This window comes from Cuculus canorus, chromosome 6 (genome assembly GCF_017976375.1).
Source record: "Cuculus canorus isolate bCucCan1 chromosome 6, bCucCan1.pri, whole genome shotgun sequence".
NCBI lineage: Eukaryota > Metazoa > Chordata > Aves > Cuculiformes > Cuculidae > Cuculus > Cuculus canorus.
In genome coordinates this window covers 8163601-8188744 of record NC_071406.1, presented here as the reverse complement: position 1 = coordinate 8188744, position 25144 = coordinate 8163601, and the positions used below count along the sequence as shown (strand labels likewise).

At 37.2% G+C, this 25144-nt stretch overlaps 1 protein-coding gene across 7 annotated transcripts in view; it reads right to left on the bottom strand.

Moving 5' to 3' along the window:
* The window catches only part of NCKAP5 (NCK associated protein 5), a 426805-nt gene that overhangs the window by 154409 nt on the left and 247252 nt on the right, over positions 1-25144 (bottom strand). For 2 of the 7 annotated variants that reach the window (XM_054069953.1, XM_054069954.1), the window contains exon 1: positions 19318-19515. The exons of the other annotated variants lie outside the window; for them this stretch is intronic. In XM_054069953.1, coding sequence (XP_053925928.1) covers positions 19318-19409 — 92 coding nt within the window. In that variant the 5' untranslated portion in view covers positions 19410-19515. Of the gene's footprint in view, positions 1-19317; positions 19516-25144 lie in introns of those variants that run through there. 7 annotated transcript variants of the gene reach the window in all.

Genomic DNA, 25144 nt, shown 5'->3' with positions numbered 1-25144 from the left:
CTTTTTTCTCCTCAGCACAGAGCTTGCTTTGAAGGTTCAAACGGGCATCCACAAACAGAGGGTGTAAGACAGTTCCTGGTCAATTAGCTATGATCAATGTTTTCTCTGTATCCTTCATAAAGAAGTGATGCCCTGATGCCCTCTCTGCATGACTAAGACCTTCTCACATGACAAACCTCCCACATCACCCTTCAAATTGCCAACTTATGGAATGAAAAATGTATAAATAAAACGCCTTCATGTGTTCTTCCCAAAGTAGATCACGAGTGACTGCCAGGATACCAAATGCCAAGTATCTTCTCCTGAGCCTGAAGAATATCTCCTTCTGTGTGGGTTTTGTGCAGCAGTGACCTGGAATAACACAGGTTCCTATTCTAATGGTGCCAGCTCAAAAGAAGTTTACGTTTCTGGAGGACAGGGTCAGTAAAGAGCAATACATATCGACTGCCAAAGAAACCTGAGATGAAGAAGTAATTACTCTTCCAATCTTAAATTCCATGTGGTTAGAAAACAACCACAAAACTAAGTCATGTTGGAAACGTAAGAAATTAAAGCTTACTATCTGTGTGTTTCCAAATGTTAGAAGTATAGGAAAACGGCCTAAACAAGTAATATATGGTTAGAATTATTGTCTCCAAGGGCTTAATTACCTGTATCATTAGGTAGTGGTAGTCCGTCTAAAATTAGATTGACAACTCTTCTACAACCAAGCAGTTGATAATGAGGCAATAAAAATACATGGCAATGCACACAGAAGAGTGCAGGAATAGCGTCATACACAGCATCATCAGCTTTGATAACAATGAAGAAGAAGGGCTGAATTAAAGTATTTATGGGCTGGTCACAAAAAAATCAAGAAGGACCCAGATATACTTTGTCATTAATAGTTTTTAATGTTCTTTTCTGTATGTGTGCAAGCCTATCGAAAGGAAAGTAGGTAAGAAAAAGAAGGGAGAAGAATAATATTAAGATGTAAATGAGATGCAAGAAGAAAGAAATAACATCTGCAAAATAAAAAGAAAACAAAAAGGTAGGGACACTTTCATGCCTCTGTCTTAAGCGCCATAAAACACTCCCCACATCTTTTCAAGCACAGTACCCCATCACAGTCATTATCCACTGTATGAAGTAAAAACAGAATAAACCCCACACTATAATACACAGTCTCTAAATGCCAAATCTGTCACTATTTATGCCCACCTCTTTAAATTGCATTATCCTGGAGGTGAAGCAAATAAAAGTAGGGGAACATTTCTGTATGTAGGATTTGCACTGAAATACAGAGAAAGAGCACTGGCTCTATGTGCTTCCACTGCTGCCTTCTCCCTTTTTCCCCTTGATGAAGTCACGTAGAATGTTGCCCCTCTATCCAAAGCAGTGTCTGAAACCTCTCTCACCTTGTTGATTCTGGCATTATGCAGCCATAAAATTTGTTAAGAAGAGGAAAGGAAACTTTGGTGGGATGGCCAGCTGTCAATATGGAAAACAAAATCATAGAATCATAGAAACACAGAATCACAGAATCACTAGGTTGGAAAGGACCTACTGGACCATTGAGTCCAACCATTCCTAACAATCCCTAAACCACGCCCCTCAGCACCTCATCCACCCGTCCTAAAGGACACCTCCAAACACCTCCAGGGAAGGTGACTCAACTCCCTCCCTGGGCAGTCTGTTCCAGTGCCCAATGACCCTTTCCATGAAAATTTTTTTCCTGATGTCCAGCCTGAACCTCCCCTGGTGGAGCTAGAGGCCATTCCCTCTTGTCCTGTCCCCTGCCACTTGGGAGAAGAGGCCAGCTCCCTCCTCTCCACAACCTCCTTTCAGGCAGTCGTAGAATAGTTAGGGTTGGAAGGGACCTTAAAGATCATCTAGTTCTAACCCCCCTGCCATGGGCAGGGACACCCCACTAGTCAGGCTGCCCAAGGCCCCATCCAACCTCGCCTTGAACATCTCCAGGGGTGCAGCAAAAGGAACAGAGAGAAGAGCAAAAGCATCTGGAAAGTAATATCCATTACTTTCGTCCACAAAGTAGAGCAACAGGACCAAAAAAAGAGCTGGATTAGAAGAGAGAAGGAAATAATTATGAACAGAGAAGAAAAGCAGAGGAAAAAATTTTCAGAAAAGCCTTCTAAGGAGTGAACAGAGAGGAAGAGAACAGCACAAGACCTAAGGACTAGGAAAAAAAGGCAACAGTAGCATGTAAGAGAACTTTGAGAAGAAGAGAAAATGACATGAAAATGTAAGCAAGATGAAAGAAAACAGAAAAATAAAAAATTGGAACAGGAATAAAATAGGTAAATGTGAAGAGAATTGAAAGGAAATCAGGACATCTCTAACGTGCGAAGACTTATTTTAATTATTTATAAGGTGCTGGTTTTTCTTTTGCAGAAACCGAAGAGCTATTAGGTAGGACTTCCAAAAGAAGATCATTTAAGAATGGTTTAGAGGAGGATTTTCAGTCTAACTACAGCCCTAAATGAAGAATCACATCACCCCCTCCTCCCTGTTTAAGCAGTCACTCTTTAATCATCTATCTTCAGCACAGCACGGGATATATTTTCAAACTGCTCTGCAGGATTTTAGCCATGCAGCTCCCATTGTATTTAATAGGAATCCTGCAGACACAGCTCTGTATGAGGCTTTCAAAATGTACTCAAAAAATCTCTAAGTAATGCACCAGCTGAATATAACCCTGTTTACTTCTGTTAGGACGTGACTAAAATGAAACAAGGTTAGGTCAGTTATAAAACTAGTACTTATTGGGAAGCTCATCAGTGTTTCCTATAGGGATATTTTTCCTCTGTAGAAATACGACTGTTTAGGATTTATGTTTTCCATAATATCTAAAACAAAGAACAAAATCAACTCAGACCACATTCGCTCCATAAAGGAAGATCCAGCAGTTAACACACCAGCCTAAGATTTGAGAAGCTTATCTTCAAGACTTGGCACCGTCACAGGATACCTTTGTGGCTTTGTTTCAAACCTTTCCCTGAAAATAGATTTAACAGTTCCTATTTCATATCAGCTTTATGATGGTAATAAATACCAGTGAAGCATTAATCAAAGATTCATCAGACACAGAAAAAATGCTTCAATATTAACTCTCTCTCTCCCTTCAGGAGAAGGGCAGTTCCCCTGATCAGGTCTGAGATAACAGCAAAGTTCTGAGAAACGTAAATCCTTGCCACCCGTGCTCTATAAAGAAAAGACATTCACTTCCATACTTTCCCCTTTCAGAAGCAGCATTTAGAATCAAACCACAAAGATGCAATTTTAACCAGCTTTCATGTACCCAAACAGTAGATCCTATTCCATTATCCTTTGGAATATGAACCAAATGTGCTTGGCTACATAAAGAATTTCAGATGTTTCCATTTCAGGGAGCAGATCCTCAACCTTTTCAATCCGTGCAGAGCAGAACAGTGTAACTGTAGGGAAAAGAAGGCTGGCACATTCACTAGGCAAAAGTTTAGCCAAGAACAGCAAACATAACAGACAAACCCTGCATTTCTGGCTTCAGAAATGAACATTAGGTTTAATACCACCAGTTTACTACCAACTGTTAGCTGCCCATGTCTTTTGTGCCACCATGAAAGCCAAAGATCACCTTACGAATAGATAAATTTATTTTAAGGTGTCTGAGAACTGGGCTTGGCAAATAAACTTCTTCAGTCTCGAACTAGTTAAGCGATGCTTTTCCGGGACTTAAAGAACAGATACCAAAAGAAAACTCCAGAAAACACCCGCAACGCAAGATGTTCAGCATTTTGCAAGATTCTGAGTTTTTCAGTGGAATGGACGCTAGAAACTACTGAGTCTACTGCCTTCAAACAGTAGTGGCATGAATTATTGCAAAATTGATGGAAGTCATTCCATCAAACGTAAGAGTTCATTCCATAGAACCAGGGCCTTTGTGACTTAAGTGAACAGATAGCATGTATTTCAGCTATTCTGGTGGAAACAAAGAATTTTTACTAAGAAATAATTTAGTAGTTCTCCTGAGGGACTTTTTTTCTCCTTAAGCAAGAACCAACACAAAGAAAAAGATCCTTTTGAATCCTTAATATTACAAAAAGTTGAAAGAAAATAATCATTAACTTATAATACACCATTACAATGTAGGAGACCAAATTCTGAAAAAACAATTTTTTCAAGAGGGGAAAAGGGCAATAACAACAAAACAAACCAGAATGATATATGAAAGAGGGACTGGGTTGGACACACAGAGAATGCAGGGCAAGCGCTGAACAGCAGCATCTCACAGTACCAAAGCTTTAAAAATTCCATTTGTTCTTCAGAAAGGAAGGACAGTTTACCTTCATCATGAGCAAAAATGCTCATGGGCAGGAAATTTTGTGCATGACAGGGGATTCTAATCATGTGAGAGAAGCTACGCCAGGTCCTTTTATATCCATAGCTGGGCAGGCGGAAAGGCAGGACTCAGTCAGTTATCCAAAGGCGATTAAACCTGTGGATATAGCAGACATCTAAGATTCCTGCTCGCTCAGTTACAAAGCTAAGCTATGTTTTATGACATAATTACAATGATTCACTCAAGTTTTAATGTTACATTATTATAAGGAGAAGAGATGATGCTTATCATAGCTGTGACCCAGAGAAACCGAGTCAGAACTGTGCCCTCCTGCTGGCAGAGACACCCGAGGGGCGCTCTGGTGAACAGAAACCAGCATGGACCAAACCTCCCATGCCGGCGGCTGCGTGTACGTTGGAACACACAACTCTTGCCAGTCCGGTTAGCTTTAGATAGAGAATGGGCAATGGGAGGCAGAAGGAGGAATAAAGCAAGAGTGCAAAAGTCATATCTCTTCTAAAAAACTTCCTCCAGACCAGGCACTGTTTTTGCACACCGGAGCAGGGCTTACAGAGCGGATCTATCTGCCGTCTGCCTTCACAGCAAAGACAAACGTGCTTGATGCATACACATGCAAACTCATCTTGCAGAAAATCTAATACTGACATTGACTGTAAAATGAAACTAAACCAAAACTGTATTATTTTAGATAATACATGTTCACTTTATTTCTAAAATAACTGCCATAACAGTAATTTGTAAATTATCCATATTTGCCTGTTTTATTAGCGTCTTCTAAACAGCATTTTTATTTCAAGATTATTACAAAATAAAGATGCTGACAGTCTTTTTATTAGCACAGTGCTAGCACAGTGTTTTTATACCTTTGGTAAGCTCACTGCTAATGATTCATTTCAAAGTAATTTCAGACTACTAAAAGGAAGTATAACAGATTTCGTTAATCTTCATCATCTTAAACCCTCACTTGGTCTTCATGCCACTAAGCACATTGTATTTTTTGAGAAATTGCTTGGCCTGTAAATGGCATAAATTAAACCTGCTGAAAAAAATAAACTTATTGGAAATGTAAAAATTATAAATCCAACACTATTTGTAATTGCTGAAGGAATATGTCAACTCATTTGACAATAAGTTCTCCTTTAAAATATTGGCTTTCTTTTTGTTTTGATATTTACAGTGATGTGTCTCCAAATAGAGAACGGTCCAGTGGGAGGAAAAAAGACAAATCTGTATCTGCTGGGGCGATCACTTCCAGCATTTGACTCCTAATACCGTTTGCCAAAGACAAATCTTTTAGAATTTGAGTAAAGACGTCTTGATTTTACAGATTATATCCACACTTTTTTGAGCAAGTGGAAATGATTGAAATCAGTTTGGGAGCAAATCACAGAATTTTGAACTCAGTTTGGGAGCAAATCATTGAATCAGAATTGTTTAGGATGGAAAAGACCTTTAAAATAATCAGGTCCAACTGATCTTTCAATATGTGATTGATGAAAAATTACAGAGCGAGAAAAAAGTTATCATTAACTTAAAATGTAAGCAATCCAATCATCTACTCATTTTACTATTATTATTTATCCTTTATCAGAGGCTGCTGTTGTTAAAAGAGTTGTTTTAAGGACTTGCTTACTAACAACATATAGACAAATATAAACTGGAGGAACCCAAATGTTAACAAGCATTAAGAGCTGAACAACTGTTAATACATCTAAAAGATTGTATATTATCAGTAGATACAAAAGAAGAATGTATTTCTACTACAAACATCCCTTCTAATAAACAACAGTTTTCAACTGTGTACATAAAAATCACATATTCTTATATTCTGTAGAATATCTGATGATATAAAGATATCCAACATTCATGTACTCTTATAATTTAATTCATTATAAGCATATAGTTAAAAAGTCAAACATAATTTCCAGTTCTAGGCGCCAAGAGCTAAAGACGGCAATCTACGCTTGAACAGTATGTTACGCGTATACGAACATCCACCCACTACAGAAGTTTTTCAAAACCAGCAAGTGGACTGTAAATGCCTTCTTTCCTGAGTCTACTTTAAATCGGCACAGTTTGCAGAGCAATAAACTACCTCCTTGTGAAAGTAAGGACATTTTGGCAAGCCTTATGTTGGGCAATGAAGAAACAACACATTGAAAACCACTTGCCTCCTTTTGAATTAGGATTTGAACACTTATTTTCAGTATAGATCTAGGCTAATTAATATTTTATGACATTATACAATACTGGGTTAAAACAACCTTCTTTTTAAACATATGGGAAAATTCTCCATTTTTGAACAACTGAAAAGATACTTCATTTTCCAGTAGAAATCAACATGTTACCCTCAGAGTTCAAATATAAATAAATATTGGGAATCCATATATAAACTCTGTGTTTTTTTCTAAAAAAAATCTATTTTATACGAATGTGTAGTAATATATAAATGTGAGAAGACTGTAAATGTGAAAGGCTGATTTTGAAGAAGAATATTCATTAACTGCAATCTATTCAAGTTATGGAAGTTGAACTTAAACTTTGCTAAAGAACAGACAGTTTCAACCATTAATTATTTTTAAAACAGCACGGGAAAAATTTTATCGATGCCTATTTTTGCACTCGTGTTTACTTTGGGATGAAAATTTTTGCTTGAGGTTTTTGAGCCACAACGGCTGAATAGATTATACTGAATTATAACACTTATGTTTATTAAAACTTCCAAAGATATATACTAATGAATGGTTACCTTATATAAAAATTTATCTGCCCACACATTACATAAAAATAAGATAAAACGCCACAATATATAAACGAATGATAGCTAAAGTTTTATGCACTATAAACACAAGGTCAGTAGCACTTCATTTCTGCAAGATAAACCTGACATTTGGCCAGCATTGTGAATCACAACCAGAAATGACCAGGGGATATAAACTGCCTATTAAAATGAAAAAATACCACCAAAAAAGAAAATACAGCAAATTACTCTCATATAGACTTCTCAAAATGTTGTACTACCAAATGCTCTTGCTTCTTTCAGCTACTGCTGAAACTACCATCCTCCAAAGAATTATGAAATCATCTTCTGAGCCAAAGTCTTTCAATACGTTTTCAATACCATTTGCACACAGAGTAATAGGAACACACAAGTAATAGGAACAAACAAGTATTAGGAACAAACAGTAATAGGAACAAACAAGTATTCACTTTAATCTAGCAGTGCCTGGTTTTGTTGCTTTCTTTTTTTCCTCTGTGTTCAACACCATAAGAAGGTGCACCTTCCCGTGGCAGTACATAGCACTTCTGCCTTTTGCATGGAAAATCTGTAGGGAATTCCATTTCCATTTGTATGGAAAAATAGCGACAGGAAAATACATTCATAAAAAATCATTGCACTTTAAGTAAGAAGACATGCACATTAAAAGTGGGTTTAATTACACTAAATATATTAATGTTTTGTTTGAGTTTTTTGGGTGAGTGTGCCTGCATTTAGGTCTTTGTATTTTGTGACACAACAGGAATGAGAGGCAGAAGAAGCCACTGATATATGTATTTGAATTAAATGTCTAATTCAGGCCATCTCCTAGAACACAAGTCTTGGCAAAGTTCAGAACTTCAATCTTCTTCAGTGAGAAAGGGTTCAAAACTAGGGTTGGATGACTGAATAGCTCAATTCACGCAGTGACTACTGGAAGAAAGGGCAACATTCACCAATAAACAGCATTGGCAGCGCTAAAGATCTGCCTGACTCTGTACCTCTGGAAGACACAGAGGTGAGGCAAGATGCTTCATGGTTCAATTTTTGAAGCATTTGAGCAGTGTCTGGAAATGCTGGGTCTTTATTTTTTTTCGAAGGAGAATCTTTTAACTCTACCTTTGCTACTTAAGAGTTTCTTGTCATTTTGACTGAATGTTATTTACAACATAACATGGGCGCATTGTCCATCTGGCTCCAGGGCTTTCTTCCTGGTGCCCTATTTTTAAATCTCTACCGAAACGCAGTCCCTGGGTTAGATTACTATGTTGAGTGCTGATACTGCTACAGATGTGATAGGCAGATTTAATTTACTGAAATCCAGAGCTACCCTGAATTTACAGATGAACTTAGTGTTTAATTAAAGGAAGAAATGGCAAAGAAGAAAGAACTCCCATGACTATAATTTTAAAAATTCTCCTGGACAGTTTTCAATAAATATTTTGACTGCTTTTATTTCTTCAATTAAGAAAATGGTTATCTCAGAGAACTAGCATTACATTTACAAGAACTTATGTTTATTCTTTCTTCTTATCTTAGAGCTACTGGCCAAGTACATCCACCACCATAAAAAGCAAGGTTGGGGATCTTAATGCAATATTTTTTTAACTATATAATGCAAACATACTGTACTTTGTAACACTTAATAACAATCTTTTCGAAAACCTCAATAACATAGTCTCCAGGAGATGCTCTGACAGCCTATTCTGCATCATCCTTAAGATTTGTTTTGATTATTCCGCTGTTGATCACTGTATTACAATGACTCCAGTCCAACGAACAGTGGAGAGAAATTACACATTCACCCCAACTTAACCAACAATTCACACCAGCTTAAAAGCAATTTACAACTTTTTAAACAGATAATTTTCCTTTATTGCTGACTTGTTTTGTTCTATACATTCTGCTATAAACAGAAACACTCAGATGTCACCCATTAGGAGCACTGCAGAACCGATCACCAATACATAAATCCTCTAGGAGGCTGCTACCTTTTCTTCCAAGCTCAGCTTTCACTTCCATAGGCAGATACTGACTTATTGAATGTTAAGAAAAAAAATTACTAAAAATGTTTGAAGCGCTCAAATCCATGAGGAAAAAGCATGCCCCACTCTTGGTCCATTATCAGTCTGTGATCACAGGGTGCTACCAAACCTCCCCAAGCTCACTGCACACAATCATCCTTAGAAAATGATAAATGGGAGCTGGAAATATGTGGATATTGCTGACAATTATGATAAAAGATGACATAAGCACTCCAGAAATACTTCCAGTGTCATCAGCTTTTCAAAACTGACAATGAACAGAGACCTAATACCTATAAACTCAAGAAGCGTTACTGAAACATTTTGTATCTATCCTCCTTGTTGGGAATATAATCAAATAAATTCAGTTGTAATTACATGAGACTCAAGATTCAATTTAATTTTAATTATTTGAAATGTGTACACACTCCAGGAAAAGCTCCTTACAATGGCTCAGTCAGGTTGTTTTCAAATGGGACCGGTAAGACAACATTTACCGTTATCCATCACAACAGCCTTCCATTCACTCTAACAGTTCATAATAATCAGTTATTACCGTCAATTCAAAAACAGTAAGTAATAATGAAAAAAATGTTGTCCAGTTGTGTAGGGAAGATCGGATCTTCCAGACAAGATACAGACACTGCTGGAAATTTTTGTTTCCTTTGCTGCCTCCTACTTTTCATTTCGGATAGTAATTGTGTTGTGGGGATGCTTACTCCCATTGTTTTCTTAAAAAAAAAATGGACTTTAAGTTTTTTGGATTCCTACTAGAAGCAGAGCATTGCAATAAAGAAGAAAAAGATGTTTTGACCTCAATATCAACAGCAATAGGTTGATTTTAGTATACTGCCTATGTGCAATACATTATACTGCAATGTCTTTCTGTTTTGCCCTAAGCCAGAGTACAATCAAATGTTGTTTGGAAAAAAATCCTTCACGCATGGCTGTTCCATTTTTCTTTTTCTCCCCTTCCATGTCTCCCTCTGCCCATCTTAAACACTCTGCTTCTGTCTTTTTCTGAGTAATTCTTGTAAGACAAGACTAAACTGCTGCAGAATAAACAGTGAGTGTTTGTGACACATCACTGTGATTACGGGAATTTTTTTAGCGATGAAATAGATTTTTCTTTTAATCTTGGCATCTGAAGAGGTAAAATATGCTTCTTTTCCTACTACCTGGGATATTTTCGTAACATCAAAATCATTACCATATTAAATCTGCTGGTTTGATGACAACAAATGTAACAAGACCTCAGGCATGAACAGGAGCCCATTGTATAAAAGCACTTCTGTGAAGTCAGCCAAAGCTAAATCCTGGGGTTCAGCAGTAGGTCAGTACACAGCTTTCCCATCCAAGTAAACAATTGAAAAAGAAATCGGCAATACCTAAAAACATTGTTTGAAATCCTTATTGAAAACATACCGTTAGTAAACCTGTCTTTTTCATGGGATCTCCCTCTCTGAAGTATCACCAATTGTACTGCCTGTGCCAGTATGCTTTCCTGCATTAGTCGCAACAGACTACCAAAAAATTATTCATACATCCATTTCCTCAAGTATAACGAAATTTTATTCTAAAAAAAAAGTTATTTTATTTTCAGACTAAAATATTTTCAGACTAGCATTAAGACAAAACAACCACAGAACACTTCACTCTTACTACTTGGTCATTAGCTTCTCCAAATCATCAACATCCAAATGCTGTACAATCCAGTTCCTAGATCTTATTTTTGGCCAGTTCTGGTCTGGAAGCTCTCAGCTCAATTTTCTGTACTCAGTTTTCACTTTTTCCTAATAGAACCATTGTCTGGGAGCCATTACAGAGGTTCTTTTTTTTGCTGTTCCTTGCAAAGTATTTGGGAAGTAATTTAGAGCAGCTGCCCGAAATGGCAATGATGCTGATACAGGTGACAAAACTGGAGGCTCTGACTGAGCTCACTGGAACACAACCAGCTTTAAGTTGATGTTTTGGATGATGTAACTTTACTACCAAGGCAAGTACCTTACCATAACAGTACTTAAAAGAAGAGAAAAGCAGTATCGGTTTATGTGTTTCAACTTAGAAAAAAAGTATTTTAGGAAGATAAAATAGTTCCAGCTATTTTTTCCACTGCTTATGCATATAAATTCAAACATTACATCTTCCCCAGTGACATGGGTAGTTATGATGAGCAATAACAGACTAAGTTCAATAACTGTTCATACATCTGCATTACTGCTACACATGAAAATTTCATAATACATTTAGAAAATGACACACTGTAAAGTACAAAAACAAGAGCGTTAATTTTGTTCCATGACTAAGCGTGCCCAAGTAATGGTTTTGTGAGACACAGAATAATGAATTGTTAGAAAATAAATAGATGTTAACCACGTTGTTGAACTAAATATACTGTAACATATCCAGTTAATAATTTTCAGTGATCAAGCAAGATTCCTTCTCCCTTCATTGCACCTATCATGTCTTTTTACTTTTTGTGTCACTACTTAGCTGTAGGTCACTCAAATTCATTTTTCCCAGGGCAATATTATAACCTTGCACGTATTTGAAGCAGGCATAATGCAACAAAAAGGTTAATTGTGCATTCTGTCAGGACCATGTGGCATCAGGCCATGACCATCATTTGCCTGGTAAATCTTATCTCAGTTTTCTTTGCTATTTAAACACCCTCTGGTTGAATGACAATTTTTCATGGTCTAAGCTGCCTAAAGGGTAGGTTTAAAAATAAAGTTTCAGGTTCTTTTGGTTATAATTGAGTTTAACTTTCTAAAAGTTCCTAATTTTGGCAGTGCTTAGCATACTCTTACAGCTGCCTCACATCCTAATTATCTAATATTATTCGCATTTGTAGTTTAAACATATCATAAGACTAGTCTCTTAGTACACAGATACCAGTGAATGTATAAACCAACTCAATAACATACTTAACAAATTATATTCCTTGCTATCAGCAATACAGTCACAATGAGACTTGCACACAATATAAAAAAGGTGGAAACATCAAGCACTGCAGGAAATTTTGATTCTTTTGGCCAAATTCAACTCATACAGGAGAAAGCCCAGCCATGCCATACACAATTCAAGACTTCATCACTAAGATTACTGTGAGTTGGATCACCAAATGAGCTTGTGCATCTGAGACAGAGCTGAGTCTTGCGGAATTAGAATGGAGGAGAGCAGCACTAGAGTTGTCAAAGAGCACCAGATGTGGTGTGCACACACTTGGGAGTATAGCTATCGCTTATGGCAAGGAATGAAACAGTTTTAAAACACAGCCAAAATAACCACAATTTGTGGAGAGAGAAAGGCGATATTGACCTTTCATGTTACAGCTCAGGAGCTGGAACACACATCCAACAACAGGTCATGGCCAGTGTGAAGAATGGCATAAAGGGTCTCTAAATTAATTGCTGGGACACTTAAATAGCAGATGGGGGCAATTTTTATCCAATGACTGCATAGTTATATGGATCCATGAACTAATTCCAGAAGGAGCCCAGCTTTACAGGAAAAGAAGAGAGTATTTCCATGAGGAGGCCATCCACATTCCAGTTAGGAGACACCCTCCCAAAAGACAGGATAAAGCAGCTAGGATAAAGGATAAAGCTCCCTTGGTCTAAGCAGTGCATAAACACTGTCTTCCAATTCTGGCTCAAGTGCTGCCTTCATTAAGTGGTCAGAAGAGAGGACCCCCTCCATCATCACTTCTTCTTCCAACCAGTCTAATTCTGAGCAGTTTGCCTGGAGCACTGGATAACATGCGCGAGTTCTCTGAAGAGTTATAGCCTTTCCCTCAGCTCTAGCTGGTTTCTTGCTCAGCACAAAGGCTTTGTGAATCACCCTTCAGAAGCACCTTTCTCCATGCATTGGAGAATTTTTGCTTTTTTATTCTCTTTATAGCTATGTTTTTACTTCACTTGAAAGTCCTTTACTTTTTCATATTATATTCCAGCTATACAACAGACAGACAAAGCCCAAAGAAAGTGGAACTGATTCGTGCCTGTGTTCCTTAAAGACAGCAAGCACTTTCTTACTCCATTTAATTCGATACTGTGCACACAGGGGCAGCCAGGCAAGGATATTAATATTATCACTCCGTTCCGGTAATTAATAGCAACTCCCCTCGTAGCTCTGATAAGCTAGGAAACACATTTCATTTCTTGTCCTCTCCTGCTTGTGAAATACTAATGGAAGAGAAATAGGTCCAAGAATCTCACAGTGACCTTGTATTAGGGCTGCAACTCCTTTAAACTACCCAGAATCAGCACGGAGCCATTACGAGTGTCCAGAAGTAAATGGTATGGGACATCCACTAAAAATTTAGAGAGCATGCAGCTCAATGAGGCATTTCAATTCTATCACAACACATTATTAATGCCAATTACAGCATGAAAGATGCTAATGCAAGTTACTTCGGAGACTAAGCAAAACACCGATCAGTTTTGAAGGTAAGGTTTGTCTTAGTTACCAGTTTCCCCTCCCAAGCACAGATTTATCTGTTGGAATTTTGCAGCCTGCTTCTTTCTCTCTAACTTTCAGAGGTACCCAGAGCTGTAGAAATGGAACACTAGATATATGCTTCCCACTCCAGGAGAAGAAATAACTCATAAATCAGATAAGGACTTAACATTGCTATTGTAGCCATATTTTCTAAGGTAATTTGCTTAAAATTTCCTCTCCTTTTACTGTCTGTTGAAGAGTGACACACATATCCATGTGTATCTTGGGGAGAGGTGTGGGACAGACAAGACAGACATTGCCTTAGTTACATTTCTTCAGTGAGTCATACTTAGACACCGATGGCTGGAGAGATATTAATGCAGTTTCATAAACCAGAAAGACAGTCTATGTTGGGAGCGCGGTATATCTATAAGAACAAAGGCATAAAACTTTCTTACGCCCTGACAAAGCTTATAGGAAGAAACACACTTGTCAAATGCTAGACCTTAAGATGCTCAGAAGATACTACATGAAATTCTCAGGTATTTAAAGAAAACTGCCATTGTCCCAATATACATGAAAATCGTATAATCCAGCAACAAGCATGTTCAGTAGTAAAAACAAGCTTAAAAAAGACGACTTCTGTTTTATGCTTCCAGTGGTCTATTACTAAACAAAATCATATGAAATGACGAGTTTAAAATTAAGGTTCTCCCAGGAGTGTATTTTTAAGCTTTTGTTTGTTTGTTTGTTAAATTAGAAATGAAGGCATAGGGATGCTGATCACCAGCATGCAATTTAAAGGAGATGAACTGTAAGCCCTTGGAAAAGACTTGAGAATTTTAAAAGAAAAAGCTAAATAAATCTTTTAAGAAACAAATTAGGAGATCACCAAAGAACACGCTGAGTGAAAACACATTTGACTGCCATGAGCTCTCTTGGTGTTTATTGTGCTTGGGATTTCTGCTGTATGAGAGCCATCACTAGCAAGATGATCAGATATCTAAAGGGAATAAAGTGGCCTCTTTCAAGAAAAGCAAATAGAAGTTCTCATTAAAAAGCAAAACAAGACAACAGGGTCTGACTTTCTCAGTCTGTAGAACTCCCCTACTCAGTGCCTGTCACCTCATGAAACAACTTTAATGGCAGAGGCATTAGGCTGGGGCTATGCTGAGCAAATCCAGGTAACCGGAAGAGATCTTCCATGTCATCAATATCTTGGCAATCATAAGGAACTGCCGAGAGCCATTTAAACGGTCAGGAAGTTTTGAATAAAATATTTTTACGTAAGTTTAATTATAACAGCATCTATGTTACAATTGTAACCAGTCATGGGGAAGGACTTTTATCAACGATGTGTGAAGCTGTGTTGAATACAGGGGGAGATTTTTCTCAATAGAATAAAGGTATATTAAGAATCTAAAAAATCTAGTAAGGAGATCAGGCTCATATGCAAAATCACAAGAAATATTCAAGATACGACTATCTTGTACATGGCAAAGCTTTTGCTTAAGGATTTCTAACAAAGATGACAGTGGGCAGGAAATTAAATGCTAACCATATATCAACATAACTTACTCCAGCATCAGCCACCACATTCATCCTCAGCTAGAAGACATTTATTTTCCTCACTTGCAACTTCCTCACTTTAGCCATAGCTACAGGGATTGTTACGATCCATATTCACATATATATCTCAGTACAAAGACAGGATTCTGAAGTATTATGAAAGGCTGGTTTATGTGCATGTTAATGTATGCCTATGAATTATGTAAGTGCAAGGAGAGCCAAAAAATATATCGTAGTATATCTACTTACCTCTATTCACATAACGTCTAACAGTATGGCTTCACAGTAGAAAGGTGACAGCCATTATTGACACAAAATTTAGGTTCTGATTGCTGCTAAGTAGCCTCACATCTTTTTGCTTCGACAGGTGCATTGGCAGAAGAGGTCTGTGTTCTACTACGGGGGGATTTTTGACCTATGTTAATTATACAGCAGATCCATAAGAGTAGAACACCAAAAGGAAAGTTCCTATGTGAAACGTGAGACAGCAGTATTTGTTCTTTCTGGTTAAGCATCTTGATTTATTTTTCTCCAGATGGCCACAGTGGTGCTCAACTTCTTTATCAACAAACACCTTCCCTATATGATTCTTTTGCATCCACTGAGATAACTTCTAGAAGCTATAAATGCAACAAATTTCATTTTTACTCTCGCATAGCTTTAGTAACAGATGCAGGCATCTATCTGTCTTTAGACAAATCGATAACCCTCCACAAAATCTGAATATTTTAGGACTTTGCACTAAGCTTCAACTTCACAGTTTAGAATCACGGCTAGAATATTTAACTGCAGAACATCGCAACAAAAACTTTTTCTTGCTTTTTACTATATTTGTAAGATATTTGATACAATCAACAGACTTTATATCAGTTGCATAAAACATTTCTACTTTTTTCACTGGCAAGTGGAAGTTGGGAATTATATGAACAAAAGACATTGCCACACTTTCCCCCTTACCCTCACATGCATATTTCAGCAAGTATGAGCTACAGGTGTCCTATACCCAGCTATGGACAAAATCTGTGACATTTTCTTTTGGTTTGTGGGATTAACTGGAAAAGATTTTGTATGACTAATTGGATAAATTTGAAATCCCCCTATATAGTCTCTTCATCTTTGGAGCCAAACGCCATCAGTTATGTTTTGACAGAGGCTTATAGTCAACGAAATATCTCCTGAGCACAGCACTGCAGTATGGAATGCTTAAACACCAGATTTTATACTGGATAACTCCCCTGTGAGAACAAAAGATATTCATGATATTTTAAAGCACATGAGAATTCATCACTGATAGAATTTGGTGTAACAAATGAGTAACTTTAACTCAGGCTTAAATTATGATTCAGAAGACAGATGAAAACTGAAATGCAAACGTAAAGAACAGAAAATTCATAAAATCACCTCAGAATGGCAGTATCAAAAACTGTCCTATTTCTAATTCTTTTGAGTTTCAAATACAGATAAGTTCTTGCAAATCCAACATGTGAAAGCTTAACACATGAGAGCTCAAACTGAGGAAAACAAGCCTACACAGTCACTCCTGTCAGAAACCATTAACTTCACCTGCAAGAAAAGCCTCTGTGGTAGTTGAAACAATCCCCCAGAATATACTTCACCAGTTAGAATGAAAGGCTGCACACTTACCACAGAATTCCTCTGCTAGGATTTCATGCAGTGCTGAGACATACTGAAATGCTTATGGATAATTTTTCCCCATTTACTGCTGCGTTACCTGAAGTGGACGGAACATACCCAGGTAAGCAGCACTGGTGGAGCCGCTCTATGACCAAAATTGTCTTTTGCATTAATGCAGCTGCAGAAGTTGAAATTAAAGCCGCTAATGGAGAAGAATATAATTCCTGGAATTAGAACATCTTATTAAATATTTCTCTATCAACAACTGTCTAGCAAAAGTAAAGAAAATCCCAGTTGTAAAGAGATTGTCTAAACAATCCTCTCACCATCTAGTCAACTAATTTTACATAGGATAACATTGCAGATAAAAGACTTGGACTCTTTTGATATCCCCAGATATTTTATATGGTCAAAGTTGATATTTTTTAAAAAAAATAATTAATAGAATCTTCTCAGAAAAGTCCCTGTCCTAACTAGACAAGGAAAGGAAACACCCAAAACCTCTACATCTGTCTTGTCCTCCCAGAGCACTGGTAGGAGACAGAAAGGAGGATCATGAGACAGTGTTTTCCCACATATGCATGGAAAGCAGGCTCCTGATGCCATCATCAGAAACACATACATCTACTGACAGGCAGGTGTCTTCTGACGGCTGATCTAACCAGAAAGAAATTCCATACTTCAAGAATTACTGCAAACAAGCTGATCTATACCAAACAAGCAGCCTACAAAATATTAGATTGGTCTAAAAATTAATTACACTCAGCAGGAAGAATTTTATTCATCCAAATTATTTACTAAATGCCTGCAGGGTGTAGATATAATCTTTCCTTAGAAATGAAATAAGATGATTCCAAGAGTCACACTTTGAACATATGATCGATATTCCCATTACCAAGTTTTCCATAATAAACTTCCTTAAAATAACACCAGCTAGTATAATTCTGTGAGGTATCTGAAAGAAGAGCTGACAAGAGGAAAACCTTCTTTTATATGCGACAAAGGTATTCAGTTAACCTGGACAGGTATGGCTAATTTCATCACAGTAAATATGCATTTTCCAGTGACTTGTTAGGAGTTACATGTTATGAAAACACACTAAAACATCCACAGACTTAGCAAAGTTTATCACCTTATGCTTATACTTGATGGACACAATGTTCTACAATAAAACATGCCCACAAGAAGTCTTCAAAGATGTTTAAGCAATTGCTTTTACAACAATCCCAATGCAAAACTAATTTTACTATCAAACTGACTAACAGAATCCACCACTTGTAATTCTTTCGGTTTTTTAAAATTCAGCCATCCTTGTCCTTTTCAGGAGGCATCCATCCAAAGGACACTGGAGAAGCCAAATAAGAAAAATTATAGTGCTGATTTCATTATCTGATCCTGAGTGTGGTTTCAATTACTCTTGAAACTGAAGTCTTCCAGTATATAGGGACTGGAAAATTAAGTTGCCGACACTTGAGAAAGAAAAAAGTTACAAACTGACAGACTTGCTGCTTCTTACAAAGTCGGCACAGTCCTGTATCAAGAACTTTTCATTTTCTAGCAATCCTTCCATACAATTTACAAACCTGTGCACTGTCTGTTCCTAAGCACCAAGGGTCTTTCTTGATCTCAAAGCCTAAAATCTCAGAGACTTAACAGCATATAAAAAATGCTCTATTTTTATTCTACACCTTTGATGACTAAACTGAGGAACACCAAGACAGTAGAGCAAGCAATAAAAAAAAAAAGAGATGTTTAGTATTGTGTTTATTAGTGTGGGTTTTTTAAAATTGCTTAAAACTACACTCTGTCTGTGATTGTGTTTTTAACTATAAGCCCTTAAAAGTGCAACATGTGACTGAGCAGCAAAAATCTAAACAATGTAAATGTTAATTATAAGAGAGAAAACATTAAAAAAAGCTAAATAGGACGTATGCTCAATGATGACCATACATCTGCCTATAAAAAGGCAATACTTCTAAAAATCCACAGTCAGAGGTGCAGGTTTATGCGCAGGCAGTTCTCAGAAGTCATTGCCATGACATTTAAATAATAAGAATGTTAAAGCTGAAGCTATATATGGAGAAGAAGACAGAAGACTACTAAAATTTGGAAATTCATTCCTAAGTCAACAACAGAATTATCACAACTTGCAAATGAGACCAAGAAAGCCTTCTGAACATTTTTGCTGCAATGGAAGTAGCCCATGATAAGTCTATGAAACTATTATAAATACGATAAAAGTATATAAACCATGGGTAAATGACACTTATATTTGTGGCTTGCATAAATCACACATCGCTACACATCAGAGTCATGTGTTTTCCATGGCATGAAAAATGATGAGAGTTCACAGAAAACACTGAAAAAAGAAACAGTTCTTCAGACCAACATTTAAAGCACTGTATCTTAAGACCTTTTCAAATTGATTGCAGACAAGTGTGAACTATTAGTATATAATCAGCTTTATGAATTTCACTGTATCATGCATCTTAAATTCTCTCAGACTTAACACAATCAATAAGAAAATTTTCTCCAGAAAGATGCAGTACCTGCAAACAGCCTCTCTTAGCATGAAATTAAAGTCAGGCTCCTGTGAATAGGCTCTCCCGGGGACACTCCTCCTGTGCATGTTCCGGGACATTGCCAGTTCCTTTCTCTGACTTGGACAAATGACTTCTCACAAAAGGCTACTCAGGAATTGAGATGCTTTTTAAAAAAGCATTAACGTGGCCCCACACTGTGCAGTCAGAGACTCTTCTGCATGAAGCCTTCATTACTCATACATTTCAAATCTGTTGCACATCACATGGGACACCAAAACTAATCATTCTGTCTGGTCCTCCATTTCAAAGTCCGCAGAGCTACTGTTTCCACTTGCTACTGGGGAAAACAGGCTTTTACTTCACCACATGTTTGCTAGAGTCTGACCTACATCATGAAGAAGAATGAATCTTCCACTAATCCACATCCTAATAGCCAGACTTTCTTAAACCCCAAACAGGAAAGCCAGGCATGTGACGGGAAGCATTATTCCTGCCCCCACCTTTATTTAGAATTCTTGCTCCTCAACTTCTTTTTCATACCCTTTCTCTTCGCAAAAATATATCAAAGTGAATTAACAGCATTTATAATAATCTACTATGTTCACCGTTTAAAAAGATATAATCTGCTAGTACTTCATTTATCAGAGGGCTAGGTATCTCCACTGTAGTTTTTAATACAATAAACCTTTTAAATCAGCTTTAACAGAACTCAATCAGAATGTGCTTACAGCAACTAATACTCTCTACTGGACCTGCAACTTGTTTACTGAAATACTATCATCTATACCACATCAAATTTTGAAAGGCAAAATAATACAGTGGATTTTTTTTCTTTCCAAAGATTTTCTTCTTAAGCCGATTTGGGAGCCTACAGACTGAGAGCACAAGGTAATGGAGCTTTCATCTTCTCAATTAGTGAGGAGACTGGTGCTGACTGAAAACTACATTATACTGGACAGGCGTCTTCAGAGATCTGTTTCAAGTATTTTTCAATTTAGTTACCCCTCCTCCCTTTAGAAAATGTACTTGTAAAAGGTCTTGTATCCTCAGTAGCATCCCGGTGGTTAGACCACACAGCTTGGAAATTCACATAGGAATAGCTCTCTGATAGCCACCAACACTGTTTCCTCATCATCATATGCAATTTTTATCTTTGATCAACTATCATCTCACTGTGCTTTTCAGGTAAGCATTCAGTGTCTGATGAACTCAATCCCATTATGCACCTTATGAAATCCATCAGAGTCAAGATTGGGATTTTTAGTCTCAGACATGACATTGTTTTACTCAATAAACAAAAATTTACTTTGCAAAACACTGTGAAGTCTACAGATTAGAAGTCCCAAGTATAAAAATGCACATATATATGAGACAAATGATTTTTTGTTTTTCTTCATTCTATTTTGCTTCGCTGTCTCCACAGGATATGTTAAAACGGAGACTGAAATCCCCATCTTGGAGATCTACCGGGTTATTTGGCTCTCAACTCCCACAGCTGCACTACCTCAAACTGCTCTTGATGATGTCCCAGGTACACTAGAAACCCAAGCTGTAATGAAATCAAGAATTTCCCCTCTCAATTTTTCACACCTAAAAAAGAGTGACAAAAGGAAGTCTTCCATTCTTCCATACCCACTCACCACACAGACATTTAGCAGGTGGGAATCGTGGCTTGTTGGTGAGGTTATTTTCATAAAGGAGAGGAGACCTACCTTTAAGACCCTTTCCTAGCCATGTCCCACTGGGGAATTTAATTTTGTTGTTTTAAAACTCCTGAGGAAGCTCTTGTGTTCCTGCTATGAACACTTTTATGTCTTAAAGAACCATCATCAACCCTAAAATTTTGTGAGAAATGCTTGGCCTTGCTTTGTTTACAAATATGCTTTTTCAACTATTTATTTAAAATTCTTGACAAGAAGCATTTTGGTATTTGCATCTTCACTAAGCACCAGTTACCTGAACGAACCATTCTTGATTCTGGGAAGGGAGACAAGATGTAGAAAGTGTATTCTCTTCTCCCACTCAGCGCCGGCTGCTCTGGATCCTTTAAAAGGGAGTTGGCGGGGTCGAAGCAAAGGCATACATTTTTCCATGGTATAATCACTGTCTCTGCGCATGGATTCCATTTCACAATGTAAATTGAGATTTTGATTCATCATGCCCGATTCAAGTGGACTGCGCTCTTGTTTCTAATTCATTAAGAACAAAGCACCAAAGAGCAGACGAGATTAAATATGTACAGACTCTCTCAGAGGTCCTCAAGGCAGATTTTGATGTACAACCACTTTGAAAGACATCGGATCACGGAGTTAGGAACAATGCGGTCAGGAGCCACTTGAACCATTTCTATGGCTTCCATTAAATGCAATCTGCCACTGAAAGGCTTGGCATTTGATAGTTCATTTGTGTCTTTCATTTGCACATCTATCCTTTTTTCACCACGTAGATGGATCAGATTTGCAGTTATTTTCAGTGTTTATATATTTCCCATTCCGCTTCTTTGTGCCATGTATAACTTCACAGCACTACTAGTTAGTAAATTGTTCAGAATTTATCTGCTTGCTTAGCTGTAAAATGTCATTATTTCCATTTAGCAGCCAACAGAGGAAACAAATCCTAGGAGATTTTGGATAATTTTCATAATCTTTTTAAGCCAGCTGATTTAGATATGGAATAAAGTGTGAGACATGTTTACACAAGTGTTTCTTCAGTTCAGAAACAGAAAATTTCAAGCGAAGTACAGACTGAATTATTAGGAAGAGATAATATTGCTTATTAGACTTGTATCAGCTTCTATAACAAAAGACAATACCAATCTGTACAAATCTTCTCAATTTCCATGGACCAGGAAGGCAATGACACTATTAGTACCATGAGATAATCCTTCTTCCATTTTTTAAATTAATGTATTTTGCAAATGCAGATTTGAAATTTCTGAAAGTGTGATTATTTCTCTTCGGAAGCACTGCTTATCTGCCTAACGTAATTTGCTGAATGTTATTTCTGCAAGAGATGCATGCTCTTCATCAAAACCATTGCTGCAGCTCGAATAACCAAGCTAACTTTAAAGGAGTTGGCTTAGATCCTAACCAAGAGCACTGCATCAAGGAGCTCAGTGCAGTGACAGTCAGCAGAATCTTCACCAGAGGAACAGGCACGCTTAGAGAATACACTAACACAGTATTTCTGGTGCTGTGTAACTCATGGAATACTAGTTCAGATACTTGCCCGTCAGCTATCTGGACTTCACAATTTGGACTTCTCTCTAAATACTCTGGTGGGAGGATTAGTGCTATTTTGCTTTTTAATTTGTCTCTATAGCTTTACAGGTTATTAGTTAACTGTAAAATCTACACTTGTATTTAAACACCATAAAAGAGCAGGTAAATCAAGTATGCTCTCAGAACGCCTAAACGAGCATTCTTACTAGCCTGAGCAATAGCACATACACATAAAATATAGCAGCAGATGCACTTAGAGGTGTTATAGAGAAGTGTTAGTACAAAACACTAATAAATAAGAGAGAATATGATACTCCCACCGCATTTCTGAAATCGATAGCCATATCATTTACTCAAAAATCAGCAATGTTTCGTTTTGTCTATATAGCAGAAATAAACGCAATTAGCACAAGAATTGGCTAGCACTTCTTAAACGTTGAATTAATCTCAATACTTCAGCCATATATTTATGCTAGAATTACATAAGAATATATGGAGAATAAACAAGATGCTTAAAATGAAATATATTCTCATCTACTGTGTTTACAGGACCACAAAATCAGTGGCCCACTTCACTTAAAGCACAATAGAATGAAATCACATCCTCAAAAGAATTAGTTAAACAGTCCTAATCCTTCATCTTCTAAATCCAGCCCTACCTCTCAGCCTTCACATTGTTTAATCTGAAGAGCAAAGATGACTGTCATCTCGTTCTCTGAACTCCAGGATGATTAACCCTTCAAAATGAGAATGTAAGGCACAGACTGAAGATTCAAAGTGATTAAGATTCTACGTCCGACTGAGACGGTACATTTAACTAGAAATGTGCCTAACCATATAACCTTTGCTAAACAACAGTAAACACACCGTGAAAATCAGTCTCTCCTGGATGCAAGAATTATAAAACTAGCATTTTCCACTGGGTGTTTTAAGTGGAAGAGAAGCCAGATAAATAGCAACTGAAGGAAGAACAGCTAAGAGAAGATAGAGAAGAAAAGGTTCAGGACAGCAGCAAGAAAAGACATAGCAGAGATCAGGAAGGAAGACGTAGGGTCAGTGTGAACCCTGTCAGTGTGAACTTAGCCTGCACATCTGCTAACTGTAAGAGTATTGCTAAAGAAAGTTCAGGCATTGACTCTCAAACAAGTCACTATGGATGCCTGAAGGCATCTCACTGGGTTCCAACTACATTTCCTGGCAATATTCTCCTCCCATCTATAGTGAGCCACTAAGTTCAATGTGAGGAAAAGCATCTGCTCTAGGAAGAAGGCAGTAACAGACATACAATACCTGTGAAATTAGTAAGACACACCGGAAAGACATGTTCAGATCACCCATCTTCAATAAAAATTAACTCATACTGCAAGAGGCACAGGCAAAAGTAAGTCTAGAAAAGCTAGTCAAGGTAAGCCTGGTAAAGCACCGGGGACAGGGTTAGTCAACAGGTATTTACAAATTGATATAATAACAAATATGCATAAACTGAGCAGTATTGTATGGACTATAAATAAAGGGGGTTCAGTATAGAACAGTTGTGCGATAGCAACAGTTGGACAGAACAACTATTCTCCAATGGGCACAATCAGATTATGGAAGGATTACTTGCTATGATTGCTTCTGACAAGGTGGGGGATGAACCCTTTTGGCCTAACGTTAGACCCTAAAATTCACGGGCAATAAATAACTGTCAAATAAGCAGAGCAAGTCAAGAAAACTGAAAGAATGAGCTACATTACCTGATTATGTCATTATTACATGACAAATTATTCTCCACTGCATGCATGTTGTTTTGTACTTATAACCAGATTAATATCCATATTGAAATGTCAGATTACTGTAAATAAAGATTCTGTCTTTTAGCTTTAAAACATTAACTAATTAACAACTTCTATATATTGTAGGTTCAGAAGAACCTAGACAAAATAATGAAGCAGTGCGTTTTTCTCAATGCATATTTCATTACATTAGAACTTCATCAATGCCAATACTGCTCCAGCAGCACGTGCCAACCTCATGATAAAAGGGTTTTTCACATTTTTATATACTCCAGATGGCAATGATTCAGAAAGAATCTCACTCCATAGTTCAGCAGGATTAGAAAACCTCTTACAACACCCTGAATTGACATTTCTCATCCTGCCAGCACTACAATGGATCACAACGTATGTGTTTCACATTGCACTTGTCAGTATAATTGTCCTATTACAAAAACACTGATTGAGAAAATACACACAGCACTGCAATAAACAGTAAATATATCACAAAATACGCAACAGAGGGCTCACAGTGAAATGCAGGCAAGTCTGGAATGGGAAAATATTGCTTGTTACTTTGCAATACTATAAATTTCAGCAATTCAGTACATGACTACAAGAGCTGAATGAAACCTAGAATATTTAAAGTATTTTTACAACAAGAATACTCACTGGACTATGAAACTAGTGAAACCAGTGACCCATTATTCTTCTCTGTATACACTAAAGTTGTCTTCAACAAATATTTTAGAAATAAATCCAAATGGCCGCCATGAAACTCACATTTTTTTTAAATGTACATTTCCCTCACTCTTTCTTTAACAGGTCCTACAGTAAATTCACATGAACATAACATAC